Raw genomic sequence first — 26,833 nt, 5'->3', positions numbered from 1 at the left:
TCTTTGTCTCTTTTTACAGTTTTTGTTTTAAAGTCTATTTTGTCTGATATGAGTACTGCTACCCCAGCTTTCTTTTCATTGCCATTTGCGTGGAGTATCTTTTTCCATCCCTTCACTTTCAGTTTGTGAGTGTATTTAGGTCTGAAGTGTGTCTCTTGTATGCAGCATGTATATGGGTCTTGTTTTTTTATCCAGTGAGCCACCCTCTGCCTTTTAATTGGAGCATTTAGTCCATTGACATTTAGAGTAGCTATTGATAAGTATGTACTTACTGCCATTTTTTAACTTTTTTTTTCTCAGTGTTTTAATAGTCCTTCTCTGTTCCTTTCGTCTTCTATACAGAATTGATGGTCACGTTAGTTTGACCTGTCTGAAAGCTGTACTCTTTAACTCCCCTCCTCCCTCATGTTTTTGATATCATATCTAACCTCTTTTTTGTGCATTTGTATCCATTACGTTCTTATCATGGAAATAGATAATTTTTCCTATTTGTGGTCTTCTCTTTTCACCTTAAATCAGTCCCTTTAACATTTCTTGTAGCACTGGTTTCTTGGTGACAAACTCCTTTAATTTTTGCTTGTCTGGGAAATTTTTGATCTCTCCTTCCATTTTGAATGGTAACCTTGCTGGGTAGAGTATTCTTGGCTGTAAGTTTTTTCCTTTTAGCACTTTAAATATATCATGCCATTCTCTTCTCGCCTGTAAGGTTTCTGCTGAGAAGTCAGCTGATAGCCTTATGGAGTTTCCTTTGTATGTAACTTGACATTCTCTTGCGGCTTTTAGGATTCTCTCTTTATCTTTAATTCTGGACATTTTGATTATGATGTGTCTTGGTGTGGGCCTCTTTGGGTTTATCTTGTTTGGGACTCTCTGTGCTTCCTGTACCTGGATGTCTGTTTCCTTCCTTAAGGTACGGAAGTTTTCATCTATTATTTCTTGAAATAGATTCTCTGCCCCCTTGTCTCGCTCTATTCCTTCCGAGACACGTATAACACGGATGTTAGCGTACTTGATGTTGTCCCAGAGGTCCCTTAGACTGTCCTCACTCTTTTTAATTCTTTTCTCTTTTACCTGTTCAGTTTGGGTAATTTCTTCTAGTCTTTCGTCCAGCTCACAGATCCATTCTTCTGTATCCTCTACTCTGCTTTTGAGTCCCTCTAGTGAATTTTTCATTTCCAGTATTGTATTCTTCATTTCTGATTGGTTCTTTTTTATATCTTCCATTTCTTTGTTGACATTCTCACTGAGTTCATCTATTCTTCTCCCCAGATCAGTGAGCATCCTTAACACTCTTTGTTTGAACTCTCTGTCAGGTAGGTTGCTCATTTCTGTTTCACTTAGTTCCTTTTCTGGGGTTTTGTCTTGTTCCCTTACTTGGAATGTATTCTTTTGCCTCCTCATTTTGCCTCTTTCCCTGTACTTGTGTCTACGTATTAGGTAGGTCAGCTACGTCTCCTGCTCTTGGATAGGTGACCTTATGTAAGTGATGCCTTAGGGGGCTTCCAGTGTGCTTCCCTCAGTTCTCAATGTTCCAGGGGTGACCCCTATGTGGGCTACGTGTGTCCTTCTGTTGTGGCCTGTTTGCTCTCCCTGTAGGCGCCCAGGGAGGCTGAGTTATGCTCCTGGCCAGCTGTTGTAATGCTCAGCTGCTTGTAGTTGTTGTGGGCCGTTCAGTCTCTTTATCAGGTGTGGGGAGCCCCAACACAGTTGGCTGCAAGTCTAATACCACATTTGTGTTGCAGTATTTCTTTTAAGTGAGTAGGCCCCCAGCGTGGCAGGTTGTTTGGCTCAGGGCCTTACAGTTGCTGTAAGCCTTCTGCCTATTAGGTCTCTTGTCAGCTCTCTGAGGATTGCAGCTGGGTGGGGCTGGCCTCAGCCACAGGAGCACCCAATTGTTTCAGGCTTTGGAAGGTGGGGCAAACTCCCTGTGTGGATCTTTGAGAAGCACAAGTCTTCTGCAGCTGACAAGCCCTGCCGCCCACAGGTCCACACACACAGTCAACACAGTCCTGCCCCGTGTGTGCACCCCGACCTCCTGAAGCGGACCCAGTCTCTCCACGGCGGGAGCCCCAGACACTCCGCCACCGCCCCACACTCTCCACCCGCTCCTTGTGCACGCCCTACCCCGCTCAAGTCAGCTCAGTTGCCATGCTGCAGAGAATCCAGTCACCAATCTATGCAGGCCCACACGTTGCCTGAGGGCTTGTTGTTGGGTGGGGCCAGTCTCTAGGGTGGGCTGCCTGCCCTGGCTGAGCTGGATTAAATCTGTGCTCTAGCGGGTGGGGCAGACCCTTGGCTAGCAGGCCTCAGGGAGCACTCCAATGGCGTCTGTGTCAGCACACCCACACCAGGCCACAACAATGGCCGCCGCCAATGTCCCAGTCCCTGGAGAGGTCTCACCTCTCACCGAGATGCACTCAGGGCCTATTAGGTGAGTCTCTTTTCACCACAGCACTGTGCACCTTTCTTTCTGGTGATTTTAGGATGCTTTCTGAAACGGGTGAGTTTGTGCATGTGCCCTTTACGAGCCGGTTTTAGTTTCTTTGTGAACCAGCTTTTCTTGGGGTATTCCCCGATGTTTTAGTAGCAGGCAAAGTCAGATATTATGCCACTCGTCTGGATTGTGCTGGGTCCACAAAATGCCCACAGCGGGGGCGCTCCCCGGCTCAGGGCCCCACGCCTCCAGGGAGGGCTGCGTACCTGTGCGCTGCTCTCTGGCGGCCATGAAGCTGGCGGCTTGTGAAGGCATTGTTTTTCCTCTCCAGAAGGGAGTCTCTGCCTCTTCCACCTCAATTAGGATTGTCCGTTGTTGCAGGAGTTCCTCTTATCCGGTTTTCAGTTCTTTCTCAGGGGTAATTTTTCCACAAGTAGTTGTAAATTGGCTGTGTCCATGGGAGGAGGTGAGTTCCGAGTCTGCTCACGCCGCCATCTTGAGTTCCCTCTCCCCCAGTTCTTTTTGAAGATTTTTAATTTATATTTATTTTTCCCCCCAAAGCCCCAGCAGATAGCTGTATGTCATAGCTGCACATCCTTCCAGCCGCTGCATGTGGGATGCGGCCTCAGCATGGCCGGAGAAGCGGTGTCTCGGTGCACACCCGGGATCCGAACCCGGGCCGCCAGCAGCGGAGCGTGCGCACCCAACTGCTAAGCCACGGCCCCCCCCCCCCCAGTTCTTTTTGATATATACCTAGAAGTGGAATTGCTGAATCGTATGATAATTCTATGTTTAATTTTTTAGGAACCGCCATACTGTTTTCCACAGTGGCTGCAACATTTTACATTCATACCAGCAATGCAAAAGAATTCCAATTTTTCCACCTCGCCAACACTTGTTATTTATTTATTTAATCTTTATAGACATTCTAATGGGTGTGAAGTGGTATCTCTTTTTGGTTTTGATTTGCATTTCTCTAATGACTAGTGATATGGGGCTTCCTTTCATGTCCTTATTGGGCATTTGTATTTCTTCTTTGGAGAAATATCTATTCAAGTCCTTTGCTACTTTTTTTTTGGTGAGGAAGATTAACCCTGAGCTAACATCTGTTGCCAATCCTCCTCTTTTTGGTGAGGAAGATTAGCCCTGAGCTAACATCTGTTGCCAATCCTCCTCTTTTTGCTGAGGAAGATTGGCCTGGGGCTAACATCCATGCCCATCTTCCTCTACTTTATATGTGGGATGCCTGCCACAGCATGGCTTGATTAGCAGTGTGTAGGTCCACGCCTGGGATCTCAACCTGTGCACCCCAGGCCACCGAAGTGGAGCATGGGAACTTAACCACTTTGCCACTGTGCCAGACCGACAAGTCCTTTGCTCATTTTGGAATTGGGTTGTTTGTCTTTTTGAGTGTTGAGTTGTAGGAGTTCTTTATATATTCTGAGTATTAATTCCTTATCGGATATATGAATTGCAAATATTTTCTCCCATTCTGTGGATTGCCTTTGACTCTCTCTCTCTCTTTTTTTTTTTTGAGGAAGATCAACCTTGAGCTAACGTCTGCCAATCCTCCTCTTTTTTTTTGCTGAGGAAGACTGGCCCTGGGCTAACATCCACTCCCATCTTCCTCCACTGTTTATATGGGATGCCTGCCACAACATGGCCTGACAAGCAGTTTGTTGGTGCGCGCCCGGGAACCGCCACAGCGGAGAGCCCGCACTTAACCGCTTGCGCCACCAGGCTGGCCCCTGCCTTTGACTCTCTTAATAGTGCCTTTGATACACAAAATTTTTCAGTTTTTATTGAGTCCAATTAATCTACTTTTTCTTTTGTTACTTGTGTGCTTTTGATATCACTATCCAAAAATTAATGCTAAACCCAATATCATGAAACTTTTTCCCTCTGTTTTCTTCTAAAAGTTTTATATTTTTAGCTCTTATGTTTAGGTCTTTGATGCATTTTGAGTTGATTTTTGTATATCGTGTAAAGTAAGGGTCCAACTCCATTCTTTTTTCGTGTGGCTATCCAGTTTCCACAACCATTTGTTGAAGAGACTGTCGTTTCTCTATTGAATGATCTTGGCCTCCTTTTCGAAAATCATTTGTTGGCCATATATGCGAGGATTTCTTTCTTTTTTTTTTTTTTTCTTGTTTTTTTTTTTTGTGTGAAGAAGATCAGCCCTGACTAACATCCATGCCAATCCTCCTCTTTTTGCCGAGGAAGACTGGCCCTGAGCTAACGTCTGTGCCCATCTTCCTCCACTTTATATGGGAGGCCTGCCACAGCATGGCCTGACAAGCGGTGTGTTGGTGTGCGCCCGGGATCAGAACCCGGGCTGCCAGCAGCGGAGCGTGGGTGCTTAACCACTACACCACGGGGCCGGCCCCTGCGAGGATTTATTTCCGACTCTATAGTCTATTCCATTGATCTTTATGTCTGTCTTTATGCCAGTATCACACTGTTTTGATTACTGTAGCTTTGTAGTAAGTTTTGAAATCAAGAACTCCAACTTTGTTCTTTTTCGAGATTGTTTTAGGTATTTGAGGTCCCTTGAGATTCCATATGAATTTTAGGATTTTTTTTTTTTTAATTTCTGCAAAAAATATTGTTGGGATTGCATTGAATCTGCAGATCTCTTTTGGCATTGACATCTTGACACTATTACATCTTCTAATCCATAAACATGGGATGTGTTTCCATTTATTTATGTCTTCTTTAATTTCAGCAATGTTTTGTAGTTTTCAGTGTTACAAGTCTTTCGTCTCCTTAAGTTTCTTCCTATGTATTTTATTCTTTTTGATCCTATTGTAAATGGAATTGTTTTCTGAATTTTTTTGGATTATTTCTTTTAGTATATAGAAACAACTGATTTTTAAGTGTTGTTTTTGTTATCTGCAACTTTGCTTTATTAGTGTTTGATTTTGAGTGTTAAGAAAAGGAAGCTAACCACTAGTAAAATGGAAAAAAACATAATATACTTCTAAGTTAACAGAAATAAAGGAAACAACAAAGTAAAATAAATAAAGAACCTAAAATAAGATGGAAGGAGTAAAATTACTTTAAGTATATCATTTGCTATATCAAATGTGGACATATTGCATTTGCTTGTTAAAAAACTCAGAATGTTAGATAGGGTTAAAGGACAAAACCCACATGTGTTGTTTACTGAAAACATTGATAAGGAAAGGTTAAGCTAAAGGTATAAACAAGCAAAGAGAAAGCAGGAGTGGCAATATTAATATCTGTCACAGAAGGAAAAAAGTAAAACTAAAGCATTAACCAGGATATTGTGAAGTTATTTACTTCACAGTTTAAGAAGATATATCCAAGGGCCGGCTCCGTGGCTTGGCGGTTAAGTGCGCGCGCTCTGATGCTGGCAGCCCAGGTTCGGATCCCGGGCACGCCCCAAGGCACCACTTCTCCGTCCAACCCGAGGCCGAGTCCCACGTACAGCAACTAGAAGGATGTGAACCTATGACATACAACTATCTACTGGGGCTTTGGGGGGAAAAAAATGAATAAATAAAATCTTTAAAAAAAAAAAGAAGATATATCCAAGACCTCTAGGCACCAAAAATATTTTGGCTAGTAATTTAAACTCAGAACCTCTAATAGATTCAAGGAAAATGGATAAACATATAGCCATAGTAGGAAATTTCAGGTTCATTTCTTTCAGCATAGGACAAATATAGCAGACAAAAAGTAAATAAATATAGAGGAATTGGATAATATAATCCACAAACTCCATTTGATGGATATATAGAACTTTATATCCTTCAAATAGGAAATATACATTTTTATAGTCTATAAGCCACTAAAAAATTTGGTTAAATATGTGGCCCAAAGAGAATCTTAAGTTAAATAGATTTTATATTCTGCATTACTCAATAAAATTGGAAATAAATAATGAAACACATAACCGAAAGATTCTTAACTAGAGATTAAAAATCACACTCCTAGATAAATTTTGATAAATAAAATCAAAACTGAAATTATAAACTACCTAGAAATTAATGAAAAAGAGAATGCATTACAACACAACTTGTAGATCATTGCAAAAGCTATACCCAGAAGAAAATTTATTACCTAAAATGTCTTCATTATTAATGAACAATAACTAGAAGCAATTTAGTACTCATCTTACGACATTAGGGAAATAATAGCAAAAGAAAGCAAAATAAAGGAAGAGGGAATTAATAAAGATAACTGAAATTAAGAAAAAATTATCCTAAAAATAGGATAAATTCTACTCTTTTTGGCTCTCTGAAAAATGATTAATGAACCTGATGAAGAACAATGAGAGGGCAAAAATATATGACAGAAGAAATGAAACATAGCCGTGCTGTGGAAAAGAGTAAAAGAATTATAAGAGAATAGGATGTGCAACTTTGACAACAAATTTTTCCCAACACTTTAGTATGAAACATTTCAAATATACAGCAAAGTTGAAAGATTTGCTGAGAATATCCATAATACCCACCATCTAGATTCTATCTTTAACATTGATAACACATTTTAAATCTCAAGTAATGGATTACTCCTAAACAAAATATAAATCCAAAATGTACCCAAGAAAAAGTAGAAAAGTTGAATAGGCCAGTTATTATAGAAGATATAGAAAGGTGATTTAAGTTCTTATTTTTTTCTTAATACTAGGACATGGAGGCATCTAAGAATATGCAATGCAGCGTTGTTTATAATAGAGAAAACTTGGATCAACCTAAATGTACATCAATGGGTGAATGGATAAATTGTGGTAGAACTATATAATGAGATACTGCACAATAGTTAAAATAAATGAACTATACATATCAAAATTGGTAACTATAAAAAATGTAGTATTGAGCTAAATAATTTGCAAAGGGACAAATACCGCATGGTAACCACCTTTATGAAGTTTTAACACTTGTAAAACTATATGGCTTATGGATATAAGCATATAATTTAAAATATTTTAAGAACTTGCATGGATCAAAACCCTAATTAAGATAGTGGTTACTTCTGGGAAGAGAAGGAAGGGAATAGAATCAAGGAGGGGTATCTAGGGGACTTCAACTATATTTGTAATGTCTTGTTAAAATGAAGCAAATTTGGCAAAATGTTAAAATTCAGCAAAGCTGGTTGTTAGTACCTTATTCTTTATGCCGTAATTTTTATATAATTTAAAAAGAGGAAAAACACATCATGAGCAAGTAGATTCAGAGCTTGATTTCTAGGTAACCTTTAAATGACAAGTTATTCCAGTGTTAACACTACTTACCCCCAATTAATTTCATGAAGCCAGTATAATCTTAATACCAAATCTTATATTGTACAAAAAAAGAAAACTGTAATTTAATCTCACATGTGAATGTAGATGTTAAAGTCCTTAGTAAAATTTTGCAAATAGAATTCACCAGTGGATCAAAAAAATAATATGCTACAACTAGTTAGGCCAAAGCCTTTTAAGATTTAAGACTTGTTCTGTGTCAGGAACCTATCAGCAAACCATATGGTATCAGTAGGTGCTGAGAAAACATTTGATAAAATTCAGCAGCCACTCCTAATTAAAAAATAAAAGTAAAGTAGGAATATAAGGAAATTTCTCTAACATGTTAAACTATTTGTGAAAACAAAAACAAAACTCAGTAAACATTCTAAGCTATGAGATAATAAAGCTGTTTTTATTAAAAAACAATAAAAGGCAGTGATGACTGTTATCACCGTTATTTTTTTCAATATTGTTGTGGATGTTTTAGCAAAATCAATAAGATAAGAAAATAAACAGTAGAAACATTGGAAAAGGGATAACTTTATCTCTTCCTGCTGATGAAAGAATGTAATACCTGGAAAATCTCAGTCTCTTATAAGTGCTCTTTGGAAGACCCTCTAGAGAGGAAATTAGAAGCTATAGGATGACAAAGTGGAGGCCCGAGCCTTCATTTATATACTAACTTTTTCAGAGCAATCATTGCCTCAAGACAGCAGAGCAAGAGTCAAACCAAAGCCCACCCGCTTGATACCAAAAACAAATAAAGATATTACAAGAAAAGAAAACTACAGACCAATATCCCTCATGAACATAGATGAAAAAATATTCAGCCATAATGTTAGCAGATTGAATCCAGCAATATATAAAAAGGATAACATGTGATGACTGTGTGGGGTTTTCCCAGGAATGCAAGGATTGTTCAACATTTGAAAATCAATGTAATTTGACACGTTAACAGACTATAGAAGGAAAAACATGATTATTTCAATAGATGCAGAAAAAGCAGTTGAAGAAATTCAATATCCATTTATGATAAAAACTCAGCAAACTTACAATAGAAGGGACTCTCCTTAACCTGATAAAGGGCATCTATTAAAAAGAACCCTACAGCTGACATCATACTTAATGATGAACGACTGAATGCTTTTTCTCTAACAAGGCAAGGATGTCTGCTCTCACCACCTCCAGTATGATGCTCTCAACGTCATATTGGAAGTCCTAGCCAGTGAAATAAGACATGAAAAAGAAACAAAAGAAATGAAGATTGGAGAGGAAGAAATAAAATTGTCTTTACTCACAGATGACATGATTATGTAGAAAATCCCAAGGAATCTAAGAAAAGCTCCTGTAACTAATAAGTGATTTTAACAAGGTTGCAGGTTTACAAGGTTAATGTACAAAAACCAATTATATCTCTATATACTAGCAATGAATAATTGGAAATTGCAATTTTTTAAAAGTACCATTTACAATAGCACCAAAAAAATGAAATACTAAAATATAAATATAATAAAGTATGTGCAGAATCTGTATGCTGAAAACTAAAAAAAAAAAAAAAACCAATAAAAGAAATCAAAGACCTAAATAAATGGGTTGGTTGGAAGACTCAATATTGTTAAGATGTCATTTCTCTCCATATGACCTAGAAATTCAAGACAATTACATCAAAATCCTGGCAGGAATTTTTTTTAGGTGTTGACAAGCTGATTCTAAAATTAATATGGAAAAACAAGGAACTAGAATAGCTAAAACAGTTTTGATAAAGAAGAACAAGGTTGAAGAATTCATATTAACTGATTTCCAGACTTACTCTAAAGGTATAGTATGGTATGGGGAAAAAGATAGACACAGATCAGTGGAACAGAATAGAGTTCAGAAATAGACCCAAATAGATATGGTCAAGTGATTTAAAAGAGAAAAAAGGTGCAATGGCAATTCAGCGTAGAAAGGATGGTCTTTTCAAAAAAAGGTGCTGGAACAATCAGACGTGCATCTTCAAAAAAATGAACCTTGATGTAACTCTCACGTGTTATACAAAATTTAACTCAAAATAGATCATAGACCTAAAAGTAAAACATAAAACTGTAAAACTTCTAGGACAAAACACATGAGAAAATCTTTTTGACTTTTGGTTAGGCAAAGAGTTCTTGGATATTAAAAGCAAAAACATGATCCATTAAAATAAATCAATAAATTGGACTTCATAAAAATAAAAATATTTTGCTCTATGAAAGATACTGTTAAGAGAATGAAAAGACAGTCCACAGACTGGCAGAGAATGTTTTCAAATCACATATGTGACAAAGGACTTGTATCTAAAATCTGTAAAGAACTCTCAAAACTCAACAAGATAAAACAACTCAATTAAAAAATGGACTAAAGATTTGAACTGACATTTCACCAAAGAAGACAGACGTATGGCAAGTAAGCACATGAAAAGATGTTCAACATCATTAACAATTAGGGAAATAGAAATTATAATCATAATCTGATACCCACAATACACCTATTAGAATGGCTAAAAACCAACCAAAGAAAACTGTGACAGTCCCAACTGCTGGTGAGGATAACGCATGCGGAGAAACTCATATATTGTTGGTGAGAATACAGAATGGTAAAACCATTTTGGCACTTTGTCAGTTTCTTATAAAGTTTAACATACCATATCACCCATCAATCCTACTTGAAATATTTATCCAAGACAACCTATGATCACACAAGTACCTGTACATGAGTTATGTTCACACAAATACCTGTACATGAGTATATATAGTAGCTTTATTTGTAATCACCCAAAACTGGAAACCACCCAAATGTCCTTCATCTGTGGAATGAATAAGCAGACTGTGGTACATCTATAGGTGGAATACTATTCAACAATTAAAAGCAGCAAACTATTGATACTTACAACAATATGGATCAATGTAAAAGACATCATGTTAAGTGCAAGATGCCAAACTCAGAAGGCTATATATACTTTCTTCCCGTTTATAAGCCTTTCTGGAAAAGGTAAAATTATAGAAATATTAAGTAGATCAGTGGCTTCCAGAGTTTAAGGGTGAGGAGGGGGTTTGATTATAAAGGGATGGTGCAAGGGAGGTTTTTTGGGGGGAATGATAGAATTGTTCTGTATTTTAATTGTGGCAGTGGTTGCATGACTTTATATATTTGTTGAAATTCATGGAACTGTACACCAAAAAGAGTCAATGTTACTAAATGTAAATTTTAAATTAAAATTAAATATGTGGCTCAGGAGAAAAGAAGCTGAGAGAGTATCAGCTTTCTCCTCGCGCCTGCCCACCACACAAAAAATCTTACTGAAACTCTGGACAAGTGGAAAGATATATACCATGTTCTTAGATGGCTTTTAGGTGCCAGTTTTCTCCAAATTTATATATATATATATATACATATATGTATATATATATATATATATGTAATTCCAATTAAGATTACAAGAGATTGTCTTTTAATTGGAAAAATGATCTTAATGTTTGTATGGAATATAAATAGATGAGAATAGCCAAGAAAATAATGAGGAATAGAAAGTGACTTGCCTTACCAATTATTAAACGGACTGAAAGCTACTGCCATAGGAGTAGACAGATTGGTGAAAGGATGCAGCAGAACTCAGTATAGCTGGAAACGTAATATACAACAAATATGTTCTTCAATTCAGTGAGAAAAGAACAGTTTAAGTGGTGCTAGAGGGGGCCGGCCCCGTGGCTTAGCGGTTAAGTGCGTGCGCTCTGCTGCTGGCGGCCTGGGTTCGGATCCCAGGCGCGCAGCAACACACCACTTCTCCGGCCATGCTGAGGCCGCATCCCACATACAGCAACTAGAGGGATGTGCAGCTATGACATGCAACTGTCTACTGGGGCTTTGGGGGAAAAATAAATAAAAAAAAAAAAAAAAAAAAAAATTATTAAGTGGTGCTAGCACAACTGATTAACCATCTAGACGAAAATACTGCATGTACAGAAATGAATTCCAGATGGATTAAAAAGTTAAATATAAAAAAAGTCTTAGGAGACTAAAATTTAGATATTCACATAATAGATATTCAATATAGTAAAAGATATTGCTGAATGGCTGTGGGGTATACCAAATGGTCATCATCTGAAGAAAAGACTCTTCCATGCCAGTCATGTTCCCCTAGTTCTCCAGATAAAACTGCAGTTACTCATTTGTGTATCCTTCTAGTCCTTTCCCTATGTATTATATATATACTGGAAAATGTAGCATTGGTCTGGATGGTTCTTTTTATGTACAAAGTATCATATTGTAAATTTTTTTTAGATTGCTTTTTTCAGTCAACAGTATGTCCCAGAGGTCTATCCATATTACTACACATAGCTCTATCTCATTCTTTTAACTGTTATTTGTTTATAACCAAGTTTAGCATACTGTGACCCATTTGATTCAGGGCAGTTTACTTAACCATCTTAACCTTGGTTTCTTTATTTGCAAAATGGGGATAATAGTAGTAATGCCTATCTTAAAGGATTGTTGTGGGGACTAAATGTGTTAATATATATAAAAATTTTAAAGCAATGCCTGGCATGTAATAAACTTTGCTACTGACATTTTGTTTGTTTCTAATTATTCACAATTACAAACCATGCTGCATTGAATATCCTTTTACATATTTCCTTATACACATAAAGGACTAATGTGGATAAAGTAACCAAAAATGAAATTGCCAGAGCTCTAGTGTCCTGCTTTATTAGGGTTATTATGAAGTCTTAACAAAAAAAAAAACTCTTTAAGATAAAGAAATAACACTTTTCATTTACATTGTTCATTTTGAGCCTAATTCTTACGAAAAACAATCCAATAGTTTTTTGGCCTCGTATATATATATTTTTTCCAATTTGGTGATAGTTTGTATTAATATGTTTAGCGATGCAGCACAATAGACTTTTAATGAAAACCATTGCATGGCGGAAAAAAAAAAAACCCAAAAAAAACTCTTTAATGGGAGCCTTTTGCTTCTATTAAGTTACCATTTCTTCTACTGTCTTGAGTTTCATAAAAATATATTCCTATAAGGTATATATTTTTTAACTTTAAAAAATCTTTTTTTTGAACCCTTCTTATATTTCCATCACTACTATGGATAATTTATATATTTCTTTTGCCATTTTGGTGGGATTGAGGAATGGAGGGGAAATAATTTAATATGTTGTCAACCATCTTGAAATAGAAATCATACCTAACTTTTTTTTTATTGAGGTCATAATAGTCTATAACATTGTGAAATTTCACTTGTACTTTATTATTTGTCAGTCGCCATATAAATGCGCCCTTTCACTGCTTGTGCCCACCCCCCCAACCCCTTTCACCCTGGTGAGCACCGAACTGTTCTCTCTGTCCATGTGTTAGTTTATTTTCCACATATGAGTGAAATCATGTGGTGTTTGTCTTTCTCTGTCTGGCATACTTCACTTAACATAATACCCTGCAGGTCCATCCATGTTGTTGCAAATGGGACGATTTTGTCTTTTTTTATGGTTGAGTAGTATTCCATTGTATATATATCCCACATCTTCTTTACACAGTCATCTGTCGATGGACAGTTGAGTTGCTTCCATTTCTTGGCTATAGTAAATAATACTGCAATGAACATAGGGGTGCATAAGCCTCTTTGGATTGTTGATTTCAGGTTTGTTGGATGCATACCCAGTAGTGAGAGAGCTGGATCATAGAGTATTTCTATTTTTAATTTTTTGAGGAATCTCCTTACTGTTTTCCATAGAGGCTGCACCAGGTTGCGTTCCCACCAGCAGTGAATGAGGGTTCCCTTTTCTCCACAACCTCTCCAACATTTATTGTTTTTTGTATTGGTGATTATAGCCATCTAATGGGTGTAAGGTGATATCTTAGTGTCGTTTTGATTTGCATTTACCTGATGATTAGTGATGTTGAACATCTTTTCATATGCCTATTGGCCATCTGTATATCTTCTTTGGAGAAATGTCTTCACTTCCTCTGTGCATTTTTTGATTGGGTTGTTCGTTCTTTTGTTGTTCAGTTGTGTGAGTACTTTATATATTATGGAGATTAACCCCTTGTTGGATATATGATTTGTGAATATTTTCTCCCAGCTGGTGAGTTGTCCATTCATTTTGATCCTGGTTTCATTTGACTTGTAGAAGCTGTTTAATCTGGTCAAGTCCCACTTGTTTATTTTTTCTTTTGTTTCTCTTGTCCAAGTAGACATGGAATTCGAAAAGATCCCTTTATGACTGATAATGAATAGTGTACTGCCTATATTTTCTTCCAGGAGTTTTATAGTTTCAGGTCTCACCTTCAGGTCGTGGATCCAGTTGGAGTTAATTTTTGTGTATGGTGAAAGAAAATGGTCTACTTTCATTCTTTTGCATGTGGCTGTCCTGTTTTCCCAGCACCATTTATTGAAGAGAGTTTCCTTTCTCCATTGTATGTTCTTAGTTCCTTTGTTGAAGATTACCTGTCCATAGATGTGTGGTTTGATTTCAGGGTTCTCAATTCTGTTCCATTGATCTGTGTTTCTCTTTTTGTACCAGTATCATGCTGTTTTGATTACTATAGGTTTGTAATATATTTCGAAGTCAGGGATTGTGATGCCTCCGGCTTTGTTCTTTTTTCTCAGAATTGCTTTAGCTATTCAGGGTCTTTTGTTGCCCCATATGAATTTTAGTATTCTTTGTTCTGTTTTTGTGAAGAATCTCATTGGGACCCTGATTGGGATTACATTGAATCTGTAGGTTGCTTTAGGTAATATGGACATTTTAACTGTTTATTCTTCCAATCCATGTGCATGTGATATTTTTCCATTTCTTTATGTCATCATCGATTTCTTGCAATAATGTCTTATAGTTTTCATTGTATAGGTCTTTCACCTCCTTGGTTAATAACGTTTATTCTTAGATATTTTATTCTTTCTTTTGCAATTGTAAATGGGATTATCATTTTGATTTCTCTTTCTGTTAGATGGTTATTAGCATATAGAAATGTAACTGATTCATGTAAGTTTATTTTGTACCCCGCAACTATGCTGTCATTGTTGATTATTTCTAATAGTTTTCCAATGGATTCTTTAGGATCTTCTACATATAAAATCATGTTGTCTGCAAATAGTGAGAGTTTCACTTCTTCATTGCCTATTTGGATTCCTTCTATTCCTTTTTCTTACCTAATTGCTCTGTCCAAAACCTCCAGTACTATGTTAAATAAGAGTGGCAAGACTGGGCACCCTTGTCTTGTTCCTGCTCTCACATGAATGGCTGTCAGTTTTTCCCCATTGAGTGTGATGTTGACTGTGGGTTTGTCATATATGGCCTTTATTATGGTGAGGTACTTTCCTTCTGTACCCATTTTGTTGAGAGTTTTTATCATAAATGGATGTTGGATCTTGTTAAATGCCTTCTCTGCATCTATTGAAATGATCATGTGGTTTTTATTCCTCGTTTTGTTAATGTGGGGTATCACATTGATTGATTTCAGATGTTGAACCATCCCTGTGTCCCTGGTATAAATCCCACTTGGTCACGGTGTATGATCTTTTAAACATATTGCTGTATTTAGTTTGCCAATATTTTGTTGAGGATTTTTGCATCTATGTTCATCTATGTGATATTAGCCTGTAGTCTTGCTTCTTCATATTGACTTCGTCTGCCTTTGGTATCAGGGTGATGTTGGCCTCATAGAATGTGTTAGGAAGTGTTCAATCTTCCTCTATTTTTTGGAATAGTTTGAGAAGCATAGGTATAAAATCTTTGAATGTTTGGTAAAATTCTCCGGAGGAGCCATCTGGTCCTAGACTATTATTTTTGGGAGGTTTTTGATTACTTTTTCAATCTCTTTACTTGTGATTGGTCTATTCAGATTCTCTGTTTCTTCTTGATTCAGTTTTGGGAAGTTGTATGAGTCTAAGAATTTATCCATTTCTTCTAGATTATCCAATTTGTTGGCATATAGTTTTTCATAGTATTCTCTTATAATTCTTTGTATTTTGTGGTATCCGTTGTAATTTCTTCTCTTTCATTTCAAATTTTATTTATTTGAGCCTTCTCTCTCTTTTTCTTAGTGAGTCTGGTTAAAGGTTTGTCAATTTTGTTTATCTTCTCAAGGAGCCAGCTCTTTGTTTCATTGATGCTTTCTACTGTCTTTTTAGTTTCAATTTCATTTATTTCTGCTCTGATTTTTATTATTTCTTTCCCTCTGCTGACTTTGGGCTTTGTTTGTTCTTTTTATAATTCTGTTAGGTGTAGTTTAAGATTGCTTATTTGGGATTTTTCTTGTTTGTTAAGGTGAGCCTGTATTGCTATGAATTTCCCTCTCAGGACTACTTTAGCTGCATCCCATATCAGTTGGTATGGTGTATTTTCATTTTCATTTGTCTCCAGGTACTTTTTATTTCTCCTTTAATTTCATCAATGGTCCATTCGTTGTTCAGTAGCCTATTGTTTAGTCTCCGCATCTTTGTCACTTTCCCAGTTTTTTTTTTCTTGTAGTTGATTTCTCATTTCATAGCATTATGGTCAGAAAAGACGCTTGTTATAATTTCAATCTTCTTAAATTTATAGAGGCTTGCCTTGTTTCCCAACATTTGATCTATCCTTGAGAATGTTCCATGCATGGTTGAGAAGAATGTGTAGTCTTCTGTCTGTGGGTGGAGTGCTCCGTATATATCTTTTAAGTCCATCTCGTCTATCTGTGGATGGAGTGCTCTGTATATATCTTTTAAGTCCATCTCGTCTAGTTTTTGTTTAAGTCCACTATTTCCATATTGACGTTTTGTCTGGATGATCTATCCATTGATGTAAGTGGGGTGTTAAGGTCCCCTACCATTACTGTGTTGTTGTTAATATGTACTTTTAGGTTTGTTAATAGTTGCTTTATGTACTTTGGTGCTCCTGTGTTGCGTGCATATATATTATAATTCATATGTGTTCTTGGTGGAGTGTCCGTTTTATCATTATATATTTCCCCTCTTTGTCTCTCCTTACATTTTTTATCTTGAAGTCTACTTTGTCTGAAATAAGTATGGCAAAACCTGCTTTCTTTTGTTTGCCATTAGCTTGGAGTGTCGTCTTCCATCCTTTCACTCTGAGCCTGTGTTTGTCTTTAGAGCTGAGATGTGTTTCCTGGAGGCAGCATATTGTTGGGTATTGCTTTTTAATCCATCCCGCCACTCTGTGTCTTTTGATTGGAGAATTCAATCCATCTACATTTAGAGTGATTATTGATATATGGGGGCTTAACGTTGCTATTTTTTTGCTCATTTTCCAGTTCTTTTACATTTGCTTTGTTTCTCATCCCGTGTTTTTCGGACTGCCAGTTCAGTTTGGTAGTTCTGTATCATGATTCTTTCAGTTTTCTCTTTATCGTCTGTGACTCTGTTCTGATTATTTGTTTAGTGGTTACCACGAGGTTTGTATTAAAAAAATCTCGTGGATGAAATAGTCCATTATCTGATGACCTCTTGTTTCCTTAGACTGATTTGATTCAATCACTTTCCTCTTCCCCTTCTTAGTTATTATTGTCACAACTTATTCCATCCTGTATTGTGAGTGTGTGTTTAAAGTGATGAGGTTATATTTATTTTTGGTCTTTTCCATCCATTTATCTTTATGTTTTATAATTAAGTGTTTACTAACCTATTGTGATAGAGAGCTGCAATTTTTCTCATTTTGTCTACCTATTTTTCTCCTTACTCAAAGCTTTGTATGCCCTTTCTGTCTTTTTTTTTCAGGCATGAGGGCCTTCTTGAGCATTTCTTGTAGTGGGGGTCTTGTGGCAATGTACCCCTCCAGCTTTTGTTTATCTGGGAAAGTCATTATTTCTCCATCATCTTAGGGATATTTTCGCTGGATAGTCTTCTTGGCTGAAAGTTTTTGTCTTTCAGAATTTTGAATATATCTTTCCAGTCTCTCCTAGCCTGTAAAGTTTCTGTCGAGTAATCTGCTGAGAGACTGATGGGAATTCCTTTGTACATTATTTATTTATTTATTTATTTATTCATTCATTCATTTATTTTTTATTTATTTATTTATTTATTTATTTATTTATTTATTTATTTATTTATTTATTTATTTATTTATTTTGGTCTAACTGCCCTTAATAATTTTCTTCTTTTTTTTTAATGAGGAAGATCAGCCCTGAGCTAACATCCATGCAATCCTCCTCTTTTTGCTGAGGAAGACTGGCCCTGGGCTAACATCCGTGCCCATCTTCCTCCACTTTATATGGGACACCTCCACAGCATGGCCTGATGAGCTGTGAGGCGGTGCGTGCCCGGGATCCGAACTCGGGCCACCAGAAGCGGAGTGTGCACACTTAACTGCTACACCACAGGGCTGGCCCCCTTAATAGTTTTTCTTTGTCATTGACTCTTGCCGTCTTTACTACTATATGCCTTGTAGAGGGTCTTTTCATGTTGATATATTTAGGAGATCTATTGACTTCATTCACTGGTATTTCCAGCTCCTTTCCCAAATTTGGGAAGTCGTTAGCTATTATTTCTTGAACAAGCTCTCTGCTCATTTCTCTGTCTCTTCTCCCACAGGCATACCCATAATCCTTATGTTGCATTTCCTGCATGAGTTGGATATTTCTCAAATAATTTCTTCCTTTTAATCTTAGTTCTCTCTGCTCCTCTATCTGGAGCATTTCTGCATTCCTGTCCTCAATAATGCTAATTCTTTCCTCCATATTGTCAGCTCTGTTCTTTAAAGATTCCAGATTTTCCTTTATCTCCTCCATTGTGTTTTCCATCTCCAACATTTCTGAATGGTTTTTCTTTATAGTTTCAATCTCTTGTGAAGAAATTCCTGATTTCGTTGAATTGTCTATGTGTATTTTCTTGTAATTCATTGAGCTTTTTTAGGATAGGTATTTAAAATCCTCTGTCCTTTAGGTTATAAATTTCTGTGCCTTCAGGATTGATTTCTGGGTGCTTGTCATTTTCTTTCTGGTCTGGAGATTTAATATATTTTTGCATCGTGCCTGCAGTTGTTGGTTTATTTTTCCTCATCCTAAAAATATCTGGTTGCAGTTTCCACCTGCTGCCACAGTCAAGAGGTCTGTATTCTGAGCCCACTGCGATTCGCAGGTGCTCTGGCCAACTGGTTGTGCTCAGTCGCCAGGCATGCACGGGGAGAGGCTCTCTCTTTCACCTGCCTGTTCCCAGGGGCTTCTCATTCTTCCCTCACTGTCTGCTCTTCTGGGGTGCTCAGAACAGTTCAGTCTGCTCCGTATGGGAATGTCCCAGAGGCTGTGAGAGAACTTGGAGATGACGGTTTTCCTGCAGAGCGCCACCCCCCCAGGAGCTGCATGGACCTGGAGTCACTAATCGAACAGGGAGGGGGATGATTTCTCCTTACTTGTCCCCACTTCATCTGGGGGTTCCAGCTCCTCCATCCTCAGTTGTATGGCTGTGTGGGTCTCTCAGACATCTCTTCTGTTGTGTAAGTGTCCTTTGTTGGTATTCAAATGCCCTTTTTGTTGTATTTTGAGGGGGAGAGTTTAAAGGGGAAAGTTCACTCTGCCATGATGGTGACGTCACTCCCCTTTATCTTTGATGTTATAATTGTTTGCTAACCTATTCTGACAGAGAGCTGCAGATTTTCTAATTTTGTTTACCTATTTTTCTCTTTCCTCAAAGCTTTGTATCCTCCCCTTTTTTTTTAGGTATGAGGGCCTTCTTGAGCATTTCTCGTTGGGATGGTCTTGTGGCAATGAACTCCATGAGCTTTCACTTATCTGGGAACATTTTTATTTCTCCGTCATATCTAAAGGATATTTTCACTGGGTGGAGTATTCTTGGCTGAAAGTTTTGTCTTGCAGAATTTTGAATGTATCACTCCACTCTTACCTAGCCTGTAAGATTTCTACTAAGAAATGCGCTGAAAGCCTCTTAGGGGTTCCTTTGCAAGTTAATTTCTTCTGCCTTGCTGCCGTTAATATTTTTTCTTTGTCATTGATTTTTGCCAGATTTACTACTATATGCCTTGGAGAGGGTCTTTTTACGTTGATATAGTTGTAAGATCTATTGACTTCATTCAATTGTATTTCCAACTCCTTCCCCAGGTTTGGGAAGTTCTTATCTATTATTTCTTTGAACAAGCTCTCTGATCCTTTTTCCCTCTCTTCTCCTGCTGGAATACCTATAATCCTTATGTTGCATTTCCTAATTGAGTCGGACGTTTCTCAGAGAATTCTTCATTTGTTTTTAATCTTAGTTCTCTCTCTTCCTCCATCTGAAGCATTTCTGTATCCGTGTTCTCTGGATTGCTAATTCTATCATCCATATTGTCAGCTCTGTTAATTAAAGACTCCAGATTTTTCTTTATTCCCTCCATTGTGTTTTTCATCTCCAACATTTCTGATTAGTTTTTCTTAATCATTTCGATCTCTTTTGTGAAGAAGTTCCTGATTTCATTGAATTGTCTATTTGTATTTTCTTGTAACTCGTTGAGCTTTTTTACAATAGCTACTTTGAATTCTCTATCATTTAGAGTATAAATTTCTGTGCCTTCAGGATTGATTTCTGGGTGCTTGTCATTTTCTTTCTGGCTTGGAGATTTAATATATTTTTTCATACTGTTTTACGGCATGGATTTGTGCCTCTGCATAGCGATAGTGTCTGTTTGCAGCTTCCACCTGCTGCCACCGTCTGGGGGTCAAGAGCTGTGTAACCTGAGCCCGCCGTGTTCCCTGGCCTCTAGCTGCTGCTTTTCTAGGGAATGCGCGGACGCTCTGCCCAAGCTGGTTGGGGGAAGTGTCGGTTTCTTTTCGCCTGTGTGATCCCAGGAGCTTCTTGCTCTTCCTTCACTATCTGCTCTCCTAGGGTGCTAGCTTGATGAAGATACCTCCCCAACAGTTCAGTTACCTCTGTATGGGGCTTTCCCATGGGCTGTGAGGGAACTTGGAGAAGGATGATGTTCCCGCAGTGGGCCGCCCCTCCTCCCTCTCCACTCAAAGGTGCGTGCAGCGGAGCCCAGGGTTGCCTCTGGGGAGGGAGAGGAGCTCTTCTTGCCTCCTTCCACTTCCTCCGGGTGGTCCAGCACCTCCACCTTCAGACGTACGTCTGCCTTGGTCTCTCAGACGTCTTTTGTGTTGTGTCAATGTCCTCTGTTGCTCTATGAATGTCCTTTTCGTTGTATCTTAGCAGGGAGAGTCTAAGGGGACAGCTCACTGCACCATGATGCTGACGTCACCCCTCCCCTACCTAAATTTTTAACTCGCATACTTGATTATTTCTCTGTCAACATCAAAACTTAAAATAGTTCTATCAGTCCCTTCTCTCCTGCTCCCCCTTGCACAAGACAAAAAGTGTTTTTATTCTTTCTCTGTTAGATTTTAATGAAATATTCTGGAATTTTAATTCCAGACTGTTCTTTTTGTACTACGTATTTTCTAATTACTGTTCAGAAAATTCATTCAATTTTACCAACCACATTAGCCATGATTACTTAGCTCTGAGTAAGCATTATTGGAAATTTCTTACTATTTATCATATGCCACACCCTCCTTTTCTACCCAACTTTATTTGGCCACATTTTTATTGATATTCTTTTAGTAATATTTTCAGGAAGGGTGTGTGATGTGGTGTACTTTCTGTCTCCTTGTTTTCATTCAAATGTGTGTATTTTTCCCTTATAAATTTGATTGATAGCTTGTCTGGGTTCAAACTTTTAGGGTCACAGTCCTCCCTCAGCATTCTGTAAATATTGCCCCTTTGACTCCTAGCATTTAATGTAGCAGATTAGAGGTCCAATGCCTGTTTGAAGGTCTTTTGCTGTTTGTTAACCTTATTTTTCTGTCTGGAAATATATGTGGCAATTCAGATATTTAACCAGAATAAATGTCTAGGTGTCTAACATTTTGGTATTTCTGCCCTGACATTATAGATCCTTTAGCTGTGGAATTCAGGGATTTTTTAGGGAAACTTTCCTATTATCTGTTTCATTACTTTTTCTCATTTTTAGGTATTGTTTTTATTTTCTAGCCAAGGAAATTTTACTTTTTATTTATTTTTCCAATTTTATTGAGTTATAATTAACATATAACAATGTATAAGTTTAAGGTGTACAGCATAATGATTTGATATATGTATATATTGTGAAATGATTACCACAAAAAGTTTAGTTCAGTCCAACATACTGTTTTTCAAGGTATGTGATTTATTATGCAGGTGGGTTCATAACAGTTTAAAATATAGCAACTGCTGCGTTGCTGTATGGGAGGAGTCAAAGTAGCTATCTGACAAAGGATATCAGTGATTATATAGGTCCTGAGAAAAGAATTTACTGGTGAAAATAAATGCATACATACATACATAAATACAATAAAATAAAGCACTCCTTTTAGTGGTGTTAGAAATGTGCATGAGAATTTTTATACATTAATTTGGAACTTGTTCCTCTATTTCAGGACCGGAAATTAACCAAAGCTGAGCAGCAAAGGTTCAAGGAAGAAGCAGAGATGTTAAAGGGTCTCCAACATCCCAATATAGTTCGATTTTATGATTCCTGGGAGTCTATATTAAAAGGAAAGAAATGTATTGTATTAGTAACTGAACTTATGACATCAGGAACTTTAAAGACGTAAGTTGACCCTGATAGTGCCAGTGGAGTTTTATTTGGAAATAATTTTCAGGAGTCATGAAAGTTGTTTGTGAAAGAATACTACTGGAAAGAATTTATAGAATCTGAATCTAGTGACTGTTTTAGGGCAGGTTAAAAAATTAGGATGTTAATGAAGTTTGTTAGAAAATAAGAATGTTGAGAAATTAATATTTATGAGGTATCATAGAATTTTAGAATTAGAAATCATTATAGAGATAATATAATGTCATTTTGTAAAAGATAATGAAAGGCTGGGGGCGTTGCCAGGTTCACATATCTAATGAGCAGTACTGTGTAATTATAGTGTATTGTTTTGTTTCTGACTACAGTTTTTCATTTGGTGGTATAATATTTGTAACTATTAAATGTGGAGTAAACTTTTTCTGTTTCCTAGCATCTTTGCACTAAAATTTTATATACTTAAACCCTCTGGTGACCCTGTGTGAGTAGTTATTAGGAAGTAGAGAAGGACTTTCTTTCTAAAATTGTGCTGCCATTCCACAAAAGGCCACTCTGAATAGAATGAAATTCTTTTTTTGATTAAAAATGCTAAACTTGGTAGGATGTCTTCTCTAAGAATAAGGCCTTAGATTTAAAATTTTTTGCTATAACAGATAATGGAAAACAACTCAGTGATGGCAATCATAGTACATACAACATCAGCTAGCTTCCATGATTTCCCCTAATAGTGCTCATACGGTAAGCTAGGTATGTTTGTTTACATGTCTTTTGTTTCTTTGCGTAGGTACTTAAAACGATTTAAAGTCATGAAACCAAAGGTGTTAAGGAGCTGGTGCAGGCAAATTTTAAAGGGGTTGCAGTTCTTGCACACTAGGACTCCTCCTATTATTCACCGGGATCTGAAGTGTGACAATATTTTCATCACGGGACCCACTGGATCTGTGAAGATTGGTGATCTAGGACTAGCCACCTTAATGCGCACATCATTTGCTAAGAGTGTCATTGGTGATTAACATTTTATAGTTTGTTGGTTGGGTAAAGAGAGACTTGTTAATTGTATGTCTAGAACAGGGATCAGCAAACTATGGCCCATGGGCCAAATCTGGTCCTGTTGCCTATTTTTTTCAATAAAGTTTTATTGGAACACAGCCACACCCATTTGTTTATGTATCATCTATGGCTGCTTTTGTGCCACAATGTTAGAGATGAGTAGTTGTGACAGACACCATATGGACCACAAAGCCTGAAATATTTACTATCTGGCCCTTTACGGAGAAGTTTGCTGACCTCTGGCCTGGAATGTGAATTTGCTTTGAAATATCTATTATATATTGACTTATTTCAGAGGCATCCTAGCGCATTTATTTTGTGGGAGATATTTAAGATTATGGAAAGGTTCTGAGGGTTTAAGAAAAAGAGTTTACTAATTTAATTCAGAAAAATTTGAATAACTAAAAGGAAGGATAGAAATGAAAATAGATTTTAATAATCATTACCTAATCTTGAGCATTACAAATTGTACTTTATCAGTACAGAAAGTTAAGGAAATTCTTTAAGTGCTTGCTTGATGTAGATATAGCACGTGTTCAAGAAATTTTATATTTATACATTTTCTTTAAGGGAGCAGAAATTAATTCACGTAATCCTTATGGCAAAGAGAATGTGATCTTGGTGGATAAAATTTTCTTTTTAATATAAATGTGGTTATGGTGTTATTTTGTAGGGACTCCTGAATTTATGGCCCCAGAGATGTATGAAGAACACTATGATGAGTGTGTGGATGTCTATGCTTTTGGAATGTGTATGCTGGAAATGGCTACTTCGGAGTACCCTTATTCTGAGTGTCAGAATGCAGCTCAAATATACCGTAAAGTAACTAGTGTAGGTATAACTTTATTCTTTTTACTTCACTAATTTCCACGTTTCATGTTGAAGTTAGTAAAGTCAACTTAGTCAAATCTAATTTTGGTCTAGTTCTGTATAACAGTGCTCAATTTAACATAACTGTAATGAAACATGCTTTATATTTATGCTATATACCTATACTCTATTGGGGTCATATAAAATGCTCTGTATTAGTATGTTTGGGAAAATGTACAGATATCATCTCTATCCATTTGTTTCTAAAGAATTTTTGGTTATTAGCTGGATCTTATTTTCCAAAGCTGAATAATAAAGATTGACTAAATGGTTTTGAAGATTTCCTCTAATTCTAAAAGCCTGATTATGAAAGGACATTCAAAATATACTTCAACAGATACAGTATTTGATTCCTTGCTGTGAGTAATTTTTTTGTGTTAGAAATTGCAAGGAATACAAAGATGAGTAAGAAGTATTTGCTACCCACAAATGCTCACATGTTTAGTACGACAATAATATAAATTCACAAATAACCATAAAAATAAGAGGATGGGAGTATAGTATGTGACATAAGGGAGGTAGAAACAAAGTGTTAGGATTGTTCAACAGAGGTCTACTTCATATCCAGTTGGGTAGCTCAAGATAGGCCACGAAAGAGATTGTTAGAGTGTTTTAGGTAACTAATACTAATAGGTACCATTTTTAAATACATGCTATATTTCACAAGTTTTCATCTTTATTTCCCTACAAGATGGTGCTATCTTCAGTTTACGCATGATGAGAAAGAATCAGAGGTTGTGACTTGCTCAAGTTCACACAGCTACTAATAATGGTGAATTTTGACCCTAAGTCTATCTGACTCTAGAGGTTTGTGTAGGGAGACAATAAGAAATAAGGCCAATATCCAGAATGTGGGACATTCTGTAGGACAAATGACTTAGTTTCTCCAACAAATCAATTTCATGAAAGAAAAATGGTGGAGGGACTTGTTACAGAATACAAAAGACCTAAAAGTAGTGGTGAGCTGGTAAATGTTTAACAACTGATTCTCTGAAAAAGAAAAAGTACGGATTTCTAGCATTTGCTCATTTCCTTGGTGTAAATACTCCCACCATGGCTGATTTCAAGTCACCAATGTGACCTCACTGAATGCAGGGTTAGGAAGGGATGCACAGTGGCACTCATTATATAGTATTTCCACCATGTAGTTACAATAAATGTAAACAACCTCAAGAGCATAAATAATAGTAAAATAATTAGGGAGTGGTGTTTTCAGTATTTATTATCTTGGCTTGTAATATAATTTATTTAATTATAAGTTTCTATCATTTAATTTTTTTAAATGGCTGTGTTTAACAATCAGCTTGCAAAATTCCTGAAAATGTAATAGTTGGCTCTTGTCAGCTGGTATGCACCAGCTCTAATGCACCATACAGGTAATGTCTGGACCTTGTTTGGATCCTAATTTGAACAAACCAACTATAAGAAGATATCATTTAGACAACTTCGAAAATTTGAGTGTGGACTGGATTTTAGATGATACTAAGGGGTTATTCATAATTATTTTAGGTGGGATGATGACATGATATCTATTAGAGATATAAACTGGAGAATTTATGGGTGAAATGACATGATGCCTACGATTTGCTTTAAAATATTCCAGGATAAAAAAGGTGTGGGGGTAGATAGTTGAAATGAGGTTGACAAAACGTTGCTTGTTGTTGAAGCTGGTGAGAGTTATGTGGGGCTTCTTATACTATTCTACTTTTGAGTATGTTTGAAAATTTCTATAACAAAGAGCTGAGAAAAAGAGATAAGGCTAGAATGTCTGTTTAGTTTGGGTCCATATGTTGGATGGCCGTAAGTGGAAGAGTTTGTACTTGACTTTGTAAGTTGCAACTCCCCAATTATTTTCACCTAGGAGCAGAGAAAGGCAATAATTACCTAAGGCTGGAGAGTGGGTAAGAGATCAATGGAAAGGTCAAAGAGGGCTTTTTCTATAAGTAGAATAACATAACTCCATTTTTTGAATGGTGACTTTATTATTTTATATTAAAGTCACAAAAATGCCGTATCATAATTCAGATTTCCATCTATATTAAGGCTTCTTGAATTTGGGGTCCAAATTAACTCCTAATCTCACCAGATTTATCTAGTATATGATACTGGACTTTCTGATTCTGCATCCTGTTAGGTAGTGTGATGGACCCAGAACTAGATCTTAGATTGCCTCATTCCATGACAATTGTTCTATTATACCTTTTCTGCTTCTAGCTTAATTTGGAATTTTCTGTTAAATAACTGCAATGATCTTACGTGCATTATTTTTTTAAATCTAAGATCGTAAATTAAGGGTAATATAATGTAAAATAAACAGATTCAGGCAGCTAACAGTTATTATAGGGATGTTTTAAATTGTCTGAACCTCATTAATTTGTTACTGACTTCCTAGAACCCGATAATTAGCTTGAGGTTCTCTCAATATTTTAGTATTGCTTAAGGGTAAAAAACTTTTGATTTCTCAAAAGTTTATATATGTGTATATATATGTTTTTTCATGCATATATATATATATATTGATTATTCATGGCTTCTAGCCATTCTAGAAGTCTTTGAAATAATGTTGATTTGGAATGTTTGCTATAGAGAAGTGCTTATTTGGAATTTTCAAATGTGCTTTTTAATAGCATTGTTTTTTTCCTGATTCCAAAA

The 26,833-nt window shown here is 36.7% G+C and overlaps 1 protein-coding gene across 6 annotated transcripts in view; it reads left to right on the top strand.

Moving 5' to 3' along the window:
* Positions 1 to 26,833, top strand: part of WNK3 (WNK lysine deficient protein kinase 3) — a 153,773-nt gene that overhangs the window by 32,992 nt on the left and 93,948 nt on the right. For 5 of the 6 annotated variants that reach the window (XM_087427038.1, XM_004443218.3, XM_087427043.1 and 2 more), the window contains 3 exons: positions 22,107 to 22,279; positions 23,046 to 23,266; positions 23,985 to 24,142. In XM_087427038.1, coding sequence (XP_087283164.1) covers positions 22,107 to 22,279; positions 23,046 to 23,266; positions 23,985 to 24,142 — 552 coding nt within the window. Of the gene's footprint in view, positions 1 to 2,324; positions 2,432 to 22,106; positions 22,280 to 23,045; positions 23,267 to 23,984; positions 24,143 to 26,833 lie in introns of those variants that run through there. The other variant, XM_087427042.1, reaches the window with a different exon arrangement.

This window comes from Ceratotherium simum, chromosome X (genome assembly GCF_057802395.1).
Source record: "Ceratotherium simum simum isolate JZ-2026a chromosome X, ASM5780239v1, whole genome shotgun sequence".
Lineage (NCBI taxonomy): Eukaryota > Metazoa > Chordata > Mammalia > Perissodactyla > Rhinocerotidae > Ceratotherium > Ceratotherium simum.
The sequence above is the reverse complement of the archived record's forward strand: the minus strand, read 5'-3'. Positions and strand labels throughout refer to the sequence as shown.